We start from the raw sequence: 15,453 nt of genomic DNA on the forward strand, positions 1-15,453 counted from the left end.
AGTACACAATGAAAGCTCTATCAAAATGCTCAATCCATCAGTCCCCCTAAGTGGAATTACAGAGACAATCATACATCAAATACATCAAGTTGATCCAAAGGGAATTCAAATATATCTAAAACAATAAGTTACGTGAAAGAAAGAAAGATTTCTAATAGTGTTCCATGTCCTTCATTGTGGAGAGATCTCACTTATATTTCCTCTCTAACTAATAACACGAATGTTCATTCAAACACCTTTATGTAATTCTCACATACAGTATTTTTAGAGTGTGCTTGGGACACGCTGTCTTACTGACTCAGCCATGAGAGAAGAAAAAGTTTTGAAGGATCAATTAAGTAGATTGTACTGTAAGAGTAGGCAGGCAGTTGGAAAAAGCCAGCAGTAATCAGCTCACAGAACTGGAAACCAACTGTGTCATTCAGCCCTCCCTGCTCTGCCTGCGGCTCCGCGTCTCCCTGGCAACCCGTATTTTTGGAAAACCAAGATGGTTCGACGAGACCGCGGCTTTCTGGCAGAGCGAGGGCGGCATCCAATCCCTGCGCCTCCTCGGCTGCGGCTGCAGAATGTAACATAATGATATGTGGACGTCTCCCCGCACAGAGCCGGGTCTGGCCCAGCAAGCGACACTCGGCTTGATTTAAAGCAGGAAGTGTGTGTGTGTGTGTGTGTGTGTGTGTGTGTCTGTAGTGACCTCTGCAGCAGATGATCAGACACGATGACGAACATGGCCGTGATCGGGCTCTGTTGAAGCTCACCGTTGATCCCAGTTGGCCCGCTCTGTGGGATGCAGCTGGTCTCGATTAGGGTCTACACTCGTCTCTGTCTGGTTCTACTTGACTTTGCTGTATCTCAAAAAAGTTGCGCTAGTTGTGCAAAATAGCTGGCTCAGTCGATCTGTCTATTTGTCTGTCTGTCTGTCTGTCTGTCTGTCTGTCTTTATATACCGTATATATATATGTAGCTCCATTGATAAACTACCGTCTGTCTGTTTGTTTAGTGCCTTGACTTCCCCACTCCCCACTATAGAGTTAGAAAACACTCTGGTGTCGCCTGTACTTCCAAAATCAGCCAATATTTCGGATGCCCAGGCAGTGTGGGACCCAGCTTCAGACATCTGGCGCCCCTTCAGAGTCTCCAACATTTAAAACACGGTGGTATCCTGTTGAGTCATCAGCCAACTAAGTCGTTCGCCTATGGCAGCTCCTTCATTACTGCCTCCAAATGAAATATCAGCCATTGTGTCCATTCAAATTGAATTTGCAGCCCATCCTCCTTGGTGCTAAATGCATTGATTGTTATATAAACCATCAATTTGCAAGGCCATTTTCAGATTAGCTGGCCTAGATTGCTTGGCGCCTTACTGGAGTGCAGAGTAGACTGACAGGGCCATCTAGTGCCGGGGATTGGGTTTTGCACTACAACACAGATACTTAAAACTAGGGATGTGACCTCATTGACTGTAAAATATGTAAACATTTGTATTTTAAGAAGGCTGTCTTTGGTTTTTTCTGTTTGGGAATTATTTTGTTTATTTGTTTGTTCATTGGTTAAGAACAATGTGCAAAACCTTGAACCAGATATGGCCTAAAAGCTCATTTTCATCTGTAACCCCTGGGTGGAGCGCAGGTTACAGAGATACATGATCAGTTGTATCAAAACGTTAGGATTCTTTAAAAGCTATCAGTGTCAATGACTACAGACCTGACTGTCCTCCAACCAAGTTTTCACATTTCTTCCAGTGAAAGTTGCATTTCAGCGCAACAGTTAATGTCGGCGGTGTTGCCTGGGAGGCGATTATTATCCTTCTCAGCATCACAAACCGGTGTCATCATTTGTGTCAAAAAGAGCTATGGGAAAGCACTGCCTCATCATCATCATCAGCTGCTCAGACATATTCATCATGTTTTCTGTAAAAAAAAAAAAAAAGTAAAAAAAAAATGCATAATTGATTTTTGAATGAAAAGTCATTTATACTAGGAAAAAGCTACAAAAAACAGTCAAAGGCCTCGTACTGTAACTCTGCAGGCATGTTCGACGTCCATGCGCTGTTTTGTATATTTTATGTTTGCCTTTAGCTTCAATGTAAATTAACTATTGACAAATTATTTGCACAAAAGCAATTCAAAGATAGAAATAGATGTAATTTGCCACATGCTCTAAACAGAAAATTCTAAACGGATGTCTCTCTTGTTCAGGCTATTGTGCATTCCTCAGAAAATCAAGTCATTAACCGCAGTTGGGAATGCCTGTGGTAGACAGACCGTTCCTTTATATTAAGATAGAAGAAGAGAATAGTATTGGATTCTGTTCATTACAATTAGATTGAGAGCTTCTCCCGAGCTGCTATTTCTAACTCATATTTCTCATCAAATGGAGTGTTTTAAGGTACTCTCTTCCAGGAATCTGACAGAGAACCCGATTAAGTTTGTGATTATATGTTTTTAAAGTTACTTTTAACAAATGGTAGAGGTGACTAGAAGCTTTCGTCTTGACGCTGTGGTGTTATAAGTTTCTTAAAATGAAGACCATATTTTCTGTTGCCTCTTGAAAGGAGATTGTTCCCACCAGCTGCTGCTCTGTTAGCAGTGGTGGTCCTTAATGCTGAGAAACGGGTCAGGTGGGGGTGGTACAGTGATCAGCTAAGTCATCTCTGCATATCGTATCACCTTCTCACATCTCTCTCAATAAGGAGGAGGGGATAACTCAGAGGGAAGGGAAAGCATCTGTCTTGCTTATGGTGTCTTAAAAAAAAAAAAAAAAAAAACACAGATCCACTTCTGTCCCATGACTCCAGATTTGGCTCCAATTGTTCAACACATTGTCATTGCAATTCGTCACTTACTGACGCTTTGTCAGACCCCCTGGCATCACATTCTATTGCACTGTAAACACATGGTTGACGTTGACGAAAACGCTTGCTTGAGTTTTGCCGAATAAAAAGACACTTAGGTAGGTGTGAGACAAACATCATGGTTGGGCTTAAAATAAGTATGTGAACTAATTAAAACCTAAACAATGTAACATAAGTACAAAAAATGCAAATATCACTAACGTAACTTTGTGACACAATGTTTTTTGACACATCCCCTTCGTTCCAGTCAAACCCCGTGTGACTTTTTTTTCATTCTTCATCACACTCCCAGAGCACTCCCTCCGATCGTCTAATAATGAGGTGGCTGGGTTCAAATTGCAGTTGCTTGAAAGCCCGGTAAAGGACGCCTTGTGTGCTGGTTTCAGACGTCGAGCGGCGTGACAAAGCGGCGACATATGACTCCCTGGAAATGAGAAGGAGCTGCATTGTTTGGGTTCAGTCTCCCGGGTGTGCTCCCAGACAAACTATCAGTTTCTGCTCCCTGAGGTGTAAACTGCCTCCAGGAAGTAGGGATTCTCCAAGGCCTGATATCACAGGTTTCTCTGCAGGCTTCAACAACAGAGTGGATACAATGCTACCCTGTTTCTCGATGTAGGCTGGTGTGTGATGCTGTTGTCAGTTCTACAAAAATAACCTTGTAAAACTATCAGTGGCTTAAAGTGATGCAGTAGGATGATGTGATTCTCTTCCTCTGAAGGTAAAAGCGCCACCTACACCGAGCTCATCGACGCAGGTTACCCCCATTCTGTCATGGAAGTGTCTGACACATGAAAGGTTATTGATCCCAGAGGTAACAAGTCTCTGCGGGTATCTGGTGTGCAAGCAGCTCCAGCGGAACCACGGGGTTGAGCTGCCGACATCCGGTATCAATCTTCCACAAATTCCAGCGAAGCTCTTTGGATACAGGCGATGCACCCTAGGAGGTCGTGGCTGGGGTCCCGGCAGGCCTCAATCCCCTCCAAGCTGACGGTCCAGAGATAATCCCAAATTTAGCTGCTTTCCTCCAAACGTCAGCGCGCCTCTGCTCTCCACACCGTGGCACACAAGGTGGCCCAGTAAGCATTTACAGGAAATGACTATCGTCAGTGTAAAACAGGGCTAAATGCACGTTTCATTACAGGCGTGATGAAACAACAGATATATGTAATTTAGGCGTCTAAAAATTTACCTTTCAACCGGATTTAGTCTGGTTAACTTAGACCTTAGTCTGGTTAACTTAGACCTCTCGACATACTTCAACCTGTGAATCAGTGCTCATCCTGTGTGAACAAGCTTGTACACAATAGTCACATTTGAATATCCTCATCCTATTTTTTGCTGGAAAGCCATGCAGCCGATTTACTCCAACCAGAGGCCACCGAGTGTAAGTGGTTCGCATATTGTCTATGTTACTTTTGTATACAAACTCAGCGTTCACGCACGTGAAATTCCGAGTCAAGACCTTCCAAGGCAAGACTTTTCTGAAATTCTGTTATGAAACAGCCCTTCTTGTCTGTAGAGTCATCAGCGGTCATAAAAGTTATCATTTGAAAGGAACAAAGGCACAATCTACCAGCAACAAAAAACACAAAGTGTGTTATGGTGGATTACGGCTTTGAACTGTTGATGCTGTGTCACGGTGATAGATCTTTGATGGAGTGTCAAACTGAATCGGAGGAGCAGCAGGGGAAACTAAATTATACACAATTGTTGTACTGAAACAGTCTAGATGGGTTTAAAATACCAGGGACGACACAGAGGACCGAAAGAGACAGCAATTGTGTTGGATTCACAACAACTCCGGAACATAAAGAATAAAGAGAATATGAGTCACTTTGAAAATGGATGTCTTTCAGACCACCACTTTGGTCAAGAATGGAATACCGCAACAACTATTTACTAACTTCTCCACTAGCGGCAACATCTATGGGGCCCATAATCCAAGCATTACCATATGCAAATGTAGTGGAGAGCTGTGCAACTGTTTCTAAATCTGTGTGTGTGTGTGTGTGTGTGTGTGTGTGTGTGTGTGTGTGTGTGTGTGTGTGTGTGTGTGTGTGTGTGTGTGTGTGTGTGTGTAATCAGATTTGTTAATGTGCAAAATAATCTCTAAATGCGTACTGAGATTGGTTAATGTGTATTCAAATACGGATTTGTAAATGTGTCCAACGAAAATTTTAAAAAATCTCCAAATCCGTGTTAAGTCTTTTAAGATTTGTAAATCTGTAGACAAATCTGTAAATGCGTACATAGATCTATAAATGTGTGGACAAATCTGTAAATTTGATATTGATGACTGAAAAGTCAAAGCCAGAAAAACAGAAAAGTTACAACTCAGGCAGCCCTCTTAATTGGAACTTTCCAGATCTATGTTTAGATTACATAGCCTACAGTAGGAACTCAAATATTAAAATAAGTATTTAGGCTGCTATTACAGGAAATTACAAAGAAAGCTAGAGCGCTTGATCACTGTAGAAAACAGCTGTAGGTAATGTACCATATGTATGCTGGCTTGCTTTTACTGCTTGGTGGTGCATTTTCAAATTCCCATGGAAAACTGAATATGTAGGCAATGTGACATCAGGAGCACAGCTTTGATAACAGCAGAAATAGCAGCAACATTTTCTACAATTTAACATCACGGGTTTTTTTTGTATTTGTTTAAGCAGCTTAACTTTTGCAGCGGCATTAATCTTTAGAGGAATCTACATAAAAAGGTTTTTGTTTTTTTCTTAAAGGGTAATACCCTCAGTAGCCCAGAATGCAACACAGCTGTAAGACAGGTTGTTTTGACATCACAGCTGTAAAACCTCTGGCTCTCATGCTTTATCTGTGTTATTTATTTCTTATTTCACTCTTTACTTTAAACACGCAACCCACAAGTGAATGCCACAAGTTCATGACCACACTCTTAAGTCAAGTTAGGAAATTAGTGAGAGATACTGGACTCACCAAATAAGTCAATTACACATGGACGATGTGTGCTCGTGTGTGGCATACGTAGCATAAATTAACTTCCAAAATATAACCGACTCTCAGTGATTGACAGATGAAGCTTTTAATATCCGCGGCTGAATCTTCTGCTCCCCTCTTCCTCCTGCCGGAAGGCTTCTTGCTCTTCATCCCGAGTCTTAAGAAAGAGAGAGGTATCAGAGGTTGAATGGCTTTCCGGATCGATATGTGCCTCTTACTGTAGGGCACCCTCGGCTCAGTCTCCCAACTGATTCCAGCTATTTAAGAATGTCTTTCTGGGGATCTGGCCCATTTCTTTCAATTAATGCTCCTTTCAGCCGGCCGACCATTAGAAGTCCATTACAGCCCATCCACCCAGGGAGAGTCATTCAGCATGCGCCGCTGTGCTCCATCTTCTGATAACAGGAGCGCCTAGACTGCCACGGAGAAATAATTAACCTTTTAAATTGTTTCTTTGGGGGTGACTGTTTGTACCACGGCTTTTGTGCTTATCTTCTTTTTATTTTAATCATTTGTTTTCTTCCTTTTGGTTTGTTTCTTATTGTATCACGGAAATGGCTTCAGACAAACATTAATGTACAGCATCACAGTGTCTTTTATACACAAAGCAAATCTCTAATGGATTTCAAATAAACTCCTGACCCCTTGTATAACGTTGAATTACCTTGAATTACCTTTCCGCAAACATAACTCAGACTTGGTAATATGTGGTGTCTTTTCATCTCTCTCTCTCCCTCTCTCTCTCTCTCTCTCTCTCTCTCTCTCTCTCTCTCCCTCTCTCTCTCTCTCTCTCTCTCCTCCCTCTCTCTCTCTCTCTCTCCCCCTCTCTGTCTTTGATGTGTGCCACAGGTTCTTGCTGGTGAGGAAGCTGACATCACCTCCAGCATGCTGAACACTGAGGACGCCGACACTCTTGCAGAGGAACTGGTTTACCACGTCGAGGTGCCAACCGGTGGTATGGTGGCGTTGAAAGAGGCGCCCGAAGTGGGCATCCTGAATTTCACGCAGGCTCACATAAACAAAGGGGAGGTCATCTTCATTCACGAGGGTGAGGCCACCGAAATTTTCTTATTAGTGTATTAAATATAAGTCGGCCTCTATATCGGACTGTTGATAATTCAACATCATTGTTTGAAATCATGTTCTACACAAGAGGAAGTCACTGCCAGTGATCGGCTATGGCTGCAAAATGACATGTTGTTGTGTCCCATGCAAAACTCCTCTGCTCTTCCAGGTGAGGAGTCCGGTGGTTTCGGTTTCACGGTGACAGACGGCGAGCACACGTCTCCTCTCTACCGATTTGTCGTCACAGCCAGGCCTCTCACCATCACCATGGTGACGCAGGAGGAGCTCATGGTATTTCCAGGTAAAATGTCAAAAGTCCTCGAGATTTCAAGCCCTGGAGACGGCAGTGATTAAAACATGGTCAAAGATTAAAAAAAAAAAAAAGAAACTAAAAATGATGTACAGTTTGTCCAATGTTTTAAGTGGATTTTTCCGAAACACAGCAATTGTTTATGTGGCGTGCAGATTACAAAAACATAAACGAATTTGCTTTCTCCAGATTCTCTCGTCAGTTGTTTTAAAGACATTTATTATGATTTATCTGAAACAATGGTTCAGCAGCACAAGTAGAGGAAAGTCATGAAGCCAGCAAACACACTGATTAATGTCAGCTGCACAGTATCTGTGCTAAAATAAGCCACTACAAGCTACTTGCCACAACGGACAAAAAATTTCAATCGTTTCATTTCATTCATAAGAGGAGAATTGTCTTTTTGCGTCTTACAAAAAGGGACGTCGTCGTGCTTTAAGAGCACAATGGTTCGGATTTGTCTCTTGAAAGCGAACCCCAGATTCACGCTAGTATCGGAACCAGCTTTGTCCACTCGGCGCTTTGCCTCTCCGTGTTTGCATTTTATCTGAGCCGTCCTCCAGATCGGTAGCTTCCATCTTTAAAGCGCACTGACGATACGACACGCGGTCGCTACGTTTTTCAGAGAACACAGCAAAAATAAGAAAATACAGGCAGAGGTAGATAAAGACACTTCCAGTGGGTCCACATCCTACTCAGTGTGCCTGTTAGCTTACTTTTCAGTCCAAGCTTGATCTAAAATACTTCCAATGCACCAAAGAGAAGTTGTTTTGTTGTTCGTAAACACTGTATTTCTAGAGGATAACCTCTCCAGATGAAACATTTGACAAGTGAAACTATACTTCATGAGTGTCAGCACAGACAATAACCTCACCTCTATTCTCAACAAACTTTTCTTTCACGCTAATGATAAAGGAGATGAGTTGTCACATTCTTTTGAAAGCACAAATATCAATTTTGAAATGAAACTCTCCCCATCAGGAAGCTCTTCTGCACAGTAATGTGCAATTACTGTAACCGCTAAAGCTTTTGGCAATTCTAGACTCTGTTAAATTTTACAAGCTCAACAACACTTCCAAGAGGCCATTTTCCACAGCACTCAGAGGACTGTATGTGTGTGTGTGTGTGTGTGTGTGTGTGTGTGTGTGTGTGTGTGCGCGTGTGTTTTCACAGGAACAAGGCAGTCTATCACGAGTGCCAATCTGGGGGCTGTGACCAATGAGGATGGCAATGAGATAAGCTACTCTCTTATCCGCCCACCTCGTTTGGGAAGACTGATCATGGCCAATGACAGGAACCAGTATGAGGAAATTACCCGCTTCTCACAAACACAGGTAATTACTTTTGTGCGAGTGCGACAAAAGTGTGTGTTTCTAGGATATATTTCCTTTAGGACACATTTAACTAATTTCCCCCTCCGCCCTTCATAAATTGAATGTTCTACATTCGCTTTTAATGATCATTATAAATTATTAGTTACGGCAAAATGTCTAACATTAAAACAGATTAAAGGAAGAAAAATGGTGGAAAAAGAAAAGAATAAAGAAATCCCAGGAAGAGCAAAGGAAAAAGCATATTTTGATGGATTTCTTTTTTTAAATGATCAGTTACATAAGGGAGCACTGTAAAGGCATTACTCATTTTCTTCTTCTTAAATAAGTCCTCTCCTCTTTCACATTTAGCATTCCTAGTAATGGCAGGTTTCTTTTACTGAGCAGACTGTTCAAGGCCCTCCAGTTGTCTTCTGCAGAGACCATCAAACAGACATATGAGAAGACATAATTCCACTTTTATGCATAAAAGTGCAGCTAATCCTCTTTTCAACACAGACTGGTGCTGAAGATCTCACCGCTCTCCTAGAGGTGAAAATTAAGTCATTTAATTCCTGAGGTTACAGCTCTTTACTTACTCTGGTTACTTTTATTAAAGGTTCCGCTCGGAATGATCCTCTTATTTCGTATATTTTTTTATCAGCGTCGACTTTTATTTAAGGTAAAGTCAAGTCAATAAACTTGATAATAAAGATCACTCAAACTACACTAAACAGTTTAGTGTTTGTTGACTCAGTGTTTCACATAAGCTGTGGTAGTTTTCCATAAGTAAAACGTTTTTTCTTAAATGAAGTTTGTACCGAACATCTTCAGACCGTCTATAACTACAGTCTGTACATACTGTGTATATGAGGCATCCACATGTTCCTCTTCTTCACCAGCAGGGGGCCTCATTGCATATGCCTTTGTGGCATTGTGATGTTTAGGGTCAGCATTAGCATGAGCATCCATGCTGGTAAAGGTTTTGAGTTCTTACCCTTGATGATTTTGAATGTATGTTAAGCCTGTGTGACTGCAGTCTTGCATTTTATTTTATTAATGTTAAATAAATAAATCGCTCTAATCTAAACTACTAAAGGCAGTGGACAGGGTTGGAGACGATTTTAATTGCAGGCAATTTTTTTTTTTTTTTAAATGCATTCGTACAGCACATTTGGCAAAGTAACCTTAAGTATAAAGTAAGTATAAATAGTCACTTTACAAGCAAGAAAAACAAAAGAATATTCCAGGCACTCAGAGTCCTGGAATATATTTAAAGGCCTTAGGTTTTTAATGGTTTACGCCATTTTTTTTTCAAAATCCTTCATCATAGTTTTGCCCCCTTATTTCAAAAGAGTTTTGTTTATTTAGTGGATTTTTTTTACTTTTTTTTTTACTTATTGTCTGTAAAGCAAAGAGGCACTTCTATTTCAGTTTACTCAGATTACATAACCAAATATCCAGTAGTAGTAGTAGTAGTACTACGCATTGCTTCATACAGGCCAAGTGTTTGTCTGCCATGGCAGCAGTGTGTTCTCACTCTCGCTTCTGTCGGATTTCCATTGCTGACATCTGACTGTGCTCGGATGAGCATGAGAATAAATTGTTTCCCTGCAAACTGCTCTGTTTCGATTGTGACAGAAAATCGAACAGTAAGTCGAGCTGAAACATGATTTGATGATTTGAGTTATTCAGCGCTGCGTTTGTGTGTACAAGCATGAACGCTTGGTTGCTTGTGGTTGTGTGTCTGTCTGTGTGTGTGTGTGTGTGTGTGTGTGTGTGTGTGTGTGTGTGTGTGTGGGTGTGTGTGTGGGTGTGTGTGTGTGAGAAGAGTTGAGTTTAGGACACGGAGTGACCTCAGAGAGCAAACACAGGCCGTCACATTCTGGTTCTCAAACCCAGATCCCAGTATACAGCTCAGCCAAACCACTGCTGCCGTCATTTGAGATCCCATTTGACTGTGGTTCTTACAAACTTCAGAGGAAAAAAGCGAACTAAAATGTCTTTGTCATCCAAATCACTCAAGTCAAAACAAATAAAAAGTAATTTTGCAGTGACTGCAAACGGGCAACTTACACATTGCAATATTGAGAGTTTTGAACGGCTCATCATCTTCTGATTTTGCTTCCCCTGACACACAGCTGGAGTCAGGCGTGGTCTACTATGAGCACCAAATACCTGAGGAGCCTTTTTGGGTGGTGAGGGACTCCGTAGACCTAACTCTGTCATCCCAACCAGCCCCTGATGTCCGTCACATCCTGCCCATCACCATCTCTTACTATGCTGCTCACAGAAACATCTCCTCACAGCTGTGGAAGAACAAAGGTACAAGCTAATGTCAAAATCTAGGCAGTTACATGACTTCTAAAACAGCATGGCTTTAACATAATTGTTGTTATTGTATAAAGATTTCCACAGATGTTGAGATGCAGAGATGAGTGGTTAAGCCTGTAAAGCCCCATTAGAGGGCTCCACCTGAAATAATAACAGTAGAGTTATTATGGTGAGATAATGTTTTCACCAGCTGCAGCCGTGTTTTAGACATGTCAGATCTGTGTTTAATTATGTATCTATTCATACAGCGTTGATAGGCTGAGCACACATTATATTTTATACTTTGTTATCCTGCTACAGTACAGTTTAGGTGAAGTATCACTTTAAATTTCTATGGTTTTATTTATACTGACCCTAAAAAGTTGTTTTTGAGGATACGTACATTTGCACATTTGCTAGGCTGTGAGTGGTACCCTTGATAGAGTGGTGCAGGGATGTTGTTGTTACGGAGGAAAACCTGGACGTTAGCATTGCCCTGGTCCCCTCGACAGAAAGCCAATAGGATTCTTCCATTGGATTTTGGATTATTGCAGAAAATAACCTCTGTGCAAACAAAAGTTTATATGCTACACATTTAGTTCAGCAAGATAATCTTCACAAAAAGCACCACTTTCTAAAAAGCGTAAATGCAATCGTCAGAAGCACAAAGCTAACGCTAGGCTATGAATAAACTACAGCTTACAACTTGTATTTTGACTTCACACGTTTACCTTTTCTGGAAAAACCGTTTTCTCTTAGTGTGACCTGATCTAGCTTGTGGTCATGGCTGTGTCAATTGCCAGTCTGACTTATTACCTCTGCTTCCTTTTGCTGCATAAACAATTCGCCCCCTGCTCTGTCTGTTTCCTATGGTGCCAACAGCATGAATGTACTGTGCTGCATTATTAAATATCGACAGGAGACAGACAAAACTAAAGAGAAAGTATATTTGAAAACTGAATTATTTTTGTATTGTTTCTGCTCAGGTTTGGAAATTGTGCAAGGCCAGAAGGAATCCATTGATGATTCAATTCTTGATGCCTCCAACCTTCTGGCTATCCTACCTGAAGTTGAGCGAGACGATGTGGATGTGGTTTTTGAGATCAAGCGTTTCCCTGACCACGGTCGTATCACCCTGGGTGGTCAGGACCTGCCCCGTAATGCCCCATCCTTCATGCAAGAAGATGTTACCCAAGGAATGCTGGAGTATCTCCATGATGACTCAGGGGCTTCGTCTGACAGCTTCTCTTTCAGAGCCCGTCTAAAGTCTGAGGGTCAGAGTTTGGCCCCACCTGCCGAAGCCGTGGTCCTGGAGGAGATATTTAACATCTCAATCAAACGTCGCGGCTCTGACTCCCCTGAACTAGTCACCATAGACATACTCTTGGAGGTTCTTCAAGGCTCCATGACCCTTTTGTCTCAGAAGCATCTTAACACTCAAGACGAGGACAGTCCGCCAGATGAGGTGCACTTCAAAGTGACCAAAGCCCCTAGCAACGGCCGACTGGTTGACTCCCTCACAATGGACCCCATCTCTGGGTTCACACAGGAGATGGTCAATCGTGGGCAGGTGGGCTTCTTCAGCGATGGCAGCCTTGCCGATGGCTTTATGGAATTCATTGTGTCAGATGGAGAACACCAAACAGAGCCACACACGCTCCACATCGGCGTCCTTGCTCGCACCTTGTTTCTTGACAAGGCTCCTGAGATCAAGGTGAAGCAAGGTGATGATGAGACCCTGGTGACTGAGGAGATGTTGAGAGCCACTACCGGGGGCCCTGTTGAGGAGGACATCCTTTACAAGATCACAAGTGTACCTAAGTATGCAGCTGTCATGGTAGATCGGCAGCCAACATCTGCCTTCAGCCAGAAACAGATCAAAGAAGGCAGAGTCAGTGTCCGCTTCGTTAAGTCCACTTCACCTCGAGACAGTGTTGCATTTGTAGCCCGTAGCAAGGCGGCTAATGTCTCCTCTGTCCTCAACATCACAGTCCAGCCTCTGGCCAACATCGCTCAGGATCCCCTCTTACCCCAAGGTGCTCTTGTCCAATTGGACAGGAAGCTTCTGGATGCAACTCCACTGGCAAACAAGACCAGGACCTCCCCAACGTTCACTGTCATCCAAAAGCCCCACGGGGCTCGCTTTGTGAGGTCTGGAGGTCCTGGTGCAGGTCAGCCAGTGGACACATTCAGCCAGAAGGAGCTGGATGAGGGGCGAGTAGCTATGGAAATCCTGAATAGCGCTTCTGGATCACGAGGTGGTGTCAGTCAGGACGAGGCCCGCTTCCTCCTCAAAGCCCATGGGGTTCCTCCAGCAGAATGTGTGCTTTCCTTCCAGACCGGCCCCTACAATGCTTCTGGGGTCTACCCTGCCACTCTGTTGAGGATTCCTTCAGAAGCCTCACCGAAGGACAGTAATGACCTCCCTGGCGCTGGCTCCCCTCGTTCCACTTCCGCTAGCCCCCGCTGGAGGGGCAACAAGGACTGGCCCCACGGAGATGCCCCCACAACAACGTCTTCTGGCTCTAGCTCCAACGGGAAACCATATGTTTCCAGGCGCAGCAATTTCTGGTCTATTCTCATTCCAATCCTAGTAATCCTTCTCCTGTTGTTGCTGGCGGCCATCTTGGCCTACTACCTGATCCGTAAAAACAAGACAGGCAAGCACGACGTCCAGACCGCAGCATCCAAGCCTAAAAACGGAGAGGTGGCCAGCGCAGAAACCTTTCGCAAAACTGACCCAGCCAACAACATCCCCATGTCCAACATGGACTCCAAAGACGCAGACCCGGAGTTGTTGCAGCACTGTCGGACAACGAACCCGGCCTTGAAAAAGAATCAGTACTGGGTCTGAGACACTTCGAGATAAGACACAGAGCGAGGTGATCCTCAAGTGTTTGGAAGTCTCCTCAAATCATTCCTCTCAGTATTAAAGACCTCTTGCCACACCAGCTCAAATGAAAATTATGTTTTGACACCATTTATTATTAACTTATCTCAACATAGCTGTGGACAAATTCTCAGGCAATGAAACACTGAATACTTATTGGCAAAGAAAGAGGCACTTGCTTATCTAAGGTGGGTCAGGCCATGTCTATTTATTTTAGTTTTATCATTCCGCTTGTCAAAGGGCACAAATAAAGACATAAACATGCCATGTGTTTGCAAAAAGTATCGTGGGTGTGCTCTGTCATTGTATTCCATATGATATCATTGGCCAATATTATTCATTTCAATGGATAGGTGATATAAAGTCTTTGTGATGTTTTGAATTTAGTTTTTGATTCATCAGGAAAGTTGATAAGTCTTGTACATAGACGATGAGGTAAATATATGCTGTATTATCGAGAAAAACTGCCTCTTTGTATTTTCTCTTTTATTTTTCAATATTTTTAAGCTACCGTTGTATTGTGTTTCTCAGGGCTAAATTCAGTTTAAAGGAATGGTACAACATTTTGGAAAATACATGAATTCCCTTTTTTTTTTAAAAGAATGATTCCACTCCAATATTTGTCTGTTACACACAAAGTTACAGCGAGGAGACGTTAACTTAGCTGAATCTAAGGGGGAAACAGCTAGGCTGGTTCCATCCAAAGGTAAAGAACATCCACTTTCAAGAGCCTCTAAAGCCCGTTCTCACTCCCAACTCGTCAAATACAGTCGCCCTTTGCATCAAAGTATGACTCTTAACGCGGCCACAGATATGGCGGGAGGAAATGAGGAAGTTAGGTTACGTAGTATAAGAGCTACAAACTCTGCTTGGGAAAAAAAAATGGATGGGTCAAACAAACACCCAGGGGACTGATGTTTACTTTAACGGGTTACCACAAGGCAAAGTATTATGGCAGTAAAGTCGTTTTTTAATTGAATACTATAGAATACATTTTTTTCAAAATGTTGTCATTTATGAAAATACCCAAAATGAACTGTTAGCTGGCTACTTTATTACTAAAAATGAATTATTTAAAAAGCATTTTTATCGGAATGATTTTGTTCCAAGCTATATATATATATATTTGATCACTGTAATTGTGATCACTAATCTGCTTCCATCATACTTTTGTTGCCTAAACCTAACAAAGTTGTTTCCTATGAAAACGGAAGTTGATATTGAAAGGACGGTGTATGCATGTAATGACAGGAAGTTGACATGTTGAAAACCTAGAAGGGAACCAAGAGCCTCACAGCGCTAAGCGTAGGACCACTGATGAAGAGATGGGAGTGAGAACGTGTTGCTAAAGCTCTCTCAACAACACGTCATGTCTACTTTGTATAAAAACAAGAAGTTGTGGTTGTATGTGGGGTTATGAACCAGAGTGTTTCTTGTCTGGACGCAGTGACTTCCTGAACCTGGAGCTATAGCTGACACAAGCTAGCTGTCCGTCTGTCTCTCTGCTATCCTGACTGTCTCTTGGCTGTGGCTTCACATTTAACAGACCGATATGACGGCGGTATCTTTCCTCTCATCTAACTCACAGTGAGAGAGCAAATAACCCATTACTATTACTTTAACGTCATCGCCCGATAACATTTCAGTAGTTTTGCTTTTGCGTGGAAAGAGGAGAACTTAATACTAAAAACTGGTTAAAATGAAAAACTTGTTGCGACAACTTGCACAGGTTTGATTG

General features: G+C 42.4%; 1 protein-coding gene across 1 annotated transcript; it reads left to right on the forward strand.

Moving 5' to 3' along the window:
- Positions 1 to 487: 487 nt before the first annotated feature.
- LOC137891895 (chondroitin sulfate proteoglycan 4-like) lies at positions 488 to 15,427 on the forward strand. The gene is made up of 6 exons (XM_068736706.1): positions 488 to 568; positions 6,677 to 6,875; positions 7,062 to 7,193; positions 8,376 to 8,536; positions 10,654 to 10,837; positions 11,812 to 15,427. Exons 1-6 carry the CDS (start codon positions 488 to 490, stop codon positions 13,677 to 13,679), a joined length of 2,625 nt encoding a protein of 874 aa, XP_068592807.1. The 3' UTR covers positions 13,680 to 15,427.
- The last annotated feature ends 26 nt before the right edge of the window (positions 15,428 to 15,453 follow it).

Source organism: Cebidichthys violaceus, unplaced genomic scaffold, assembly GCF_023349555.1.
Source record: "Cebidichthys violaceus isolate CVI_PGR_0920_01 unplaced genomic scaffold, fCebVio1.0.p SCAF_712, whole genome shotgun sequence".
Lineage (NCBI taxonomy): Eukaryota > Metazoa > Chordata > Actinopteri > Perciformes > Stichaeidae > Cebidichthys > Cebidichthys violaceus.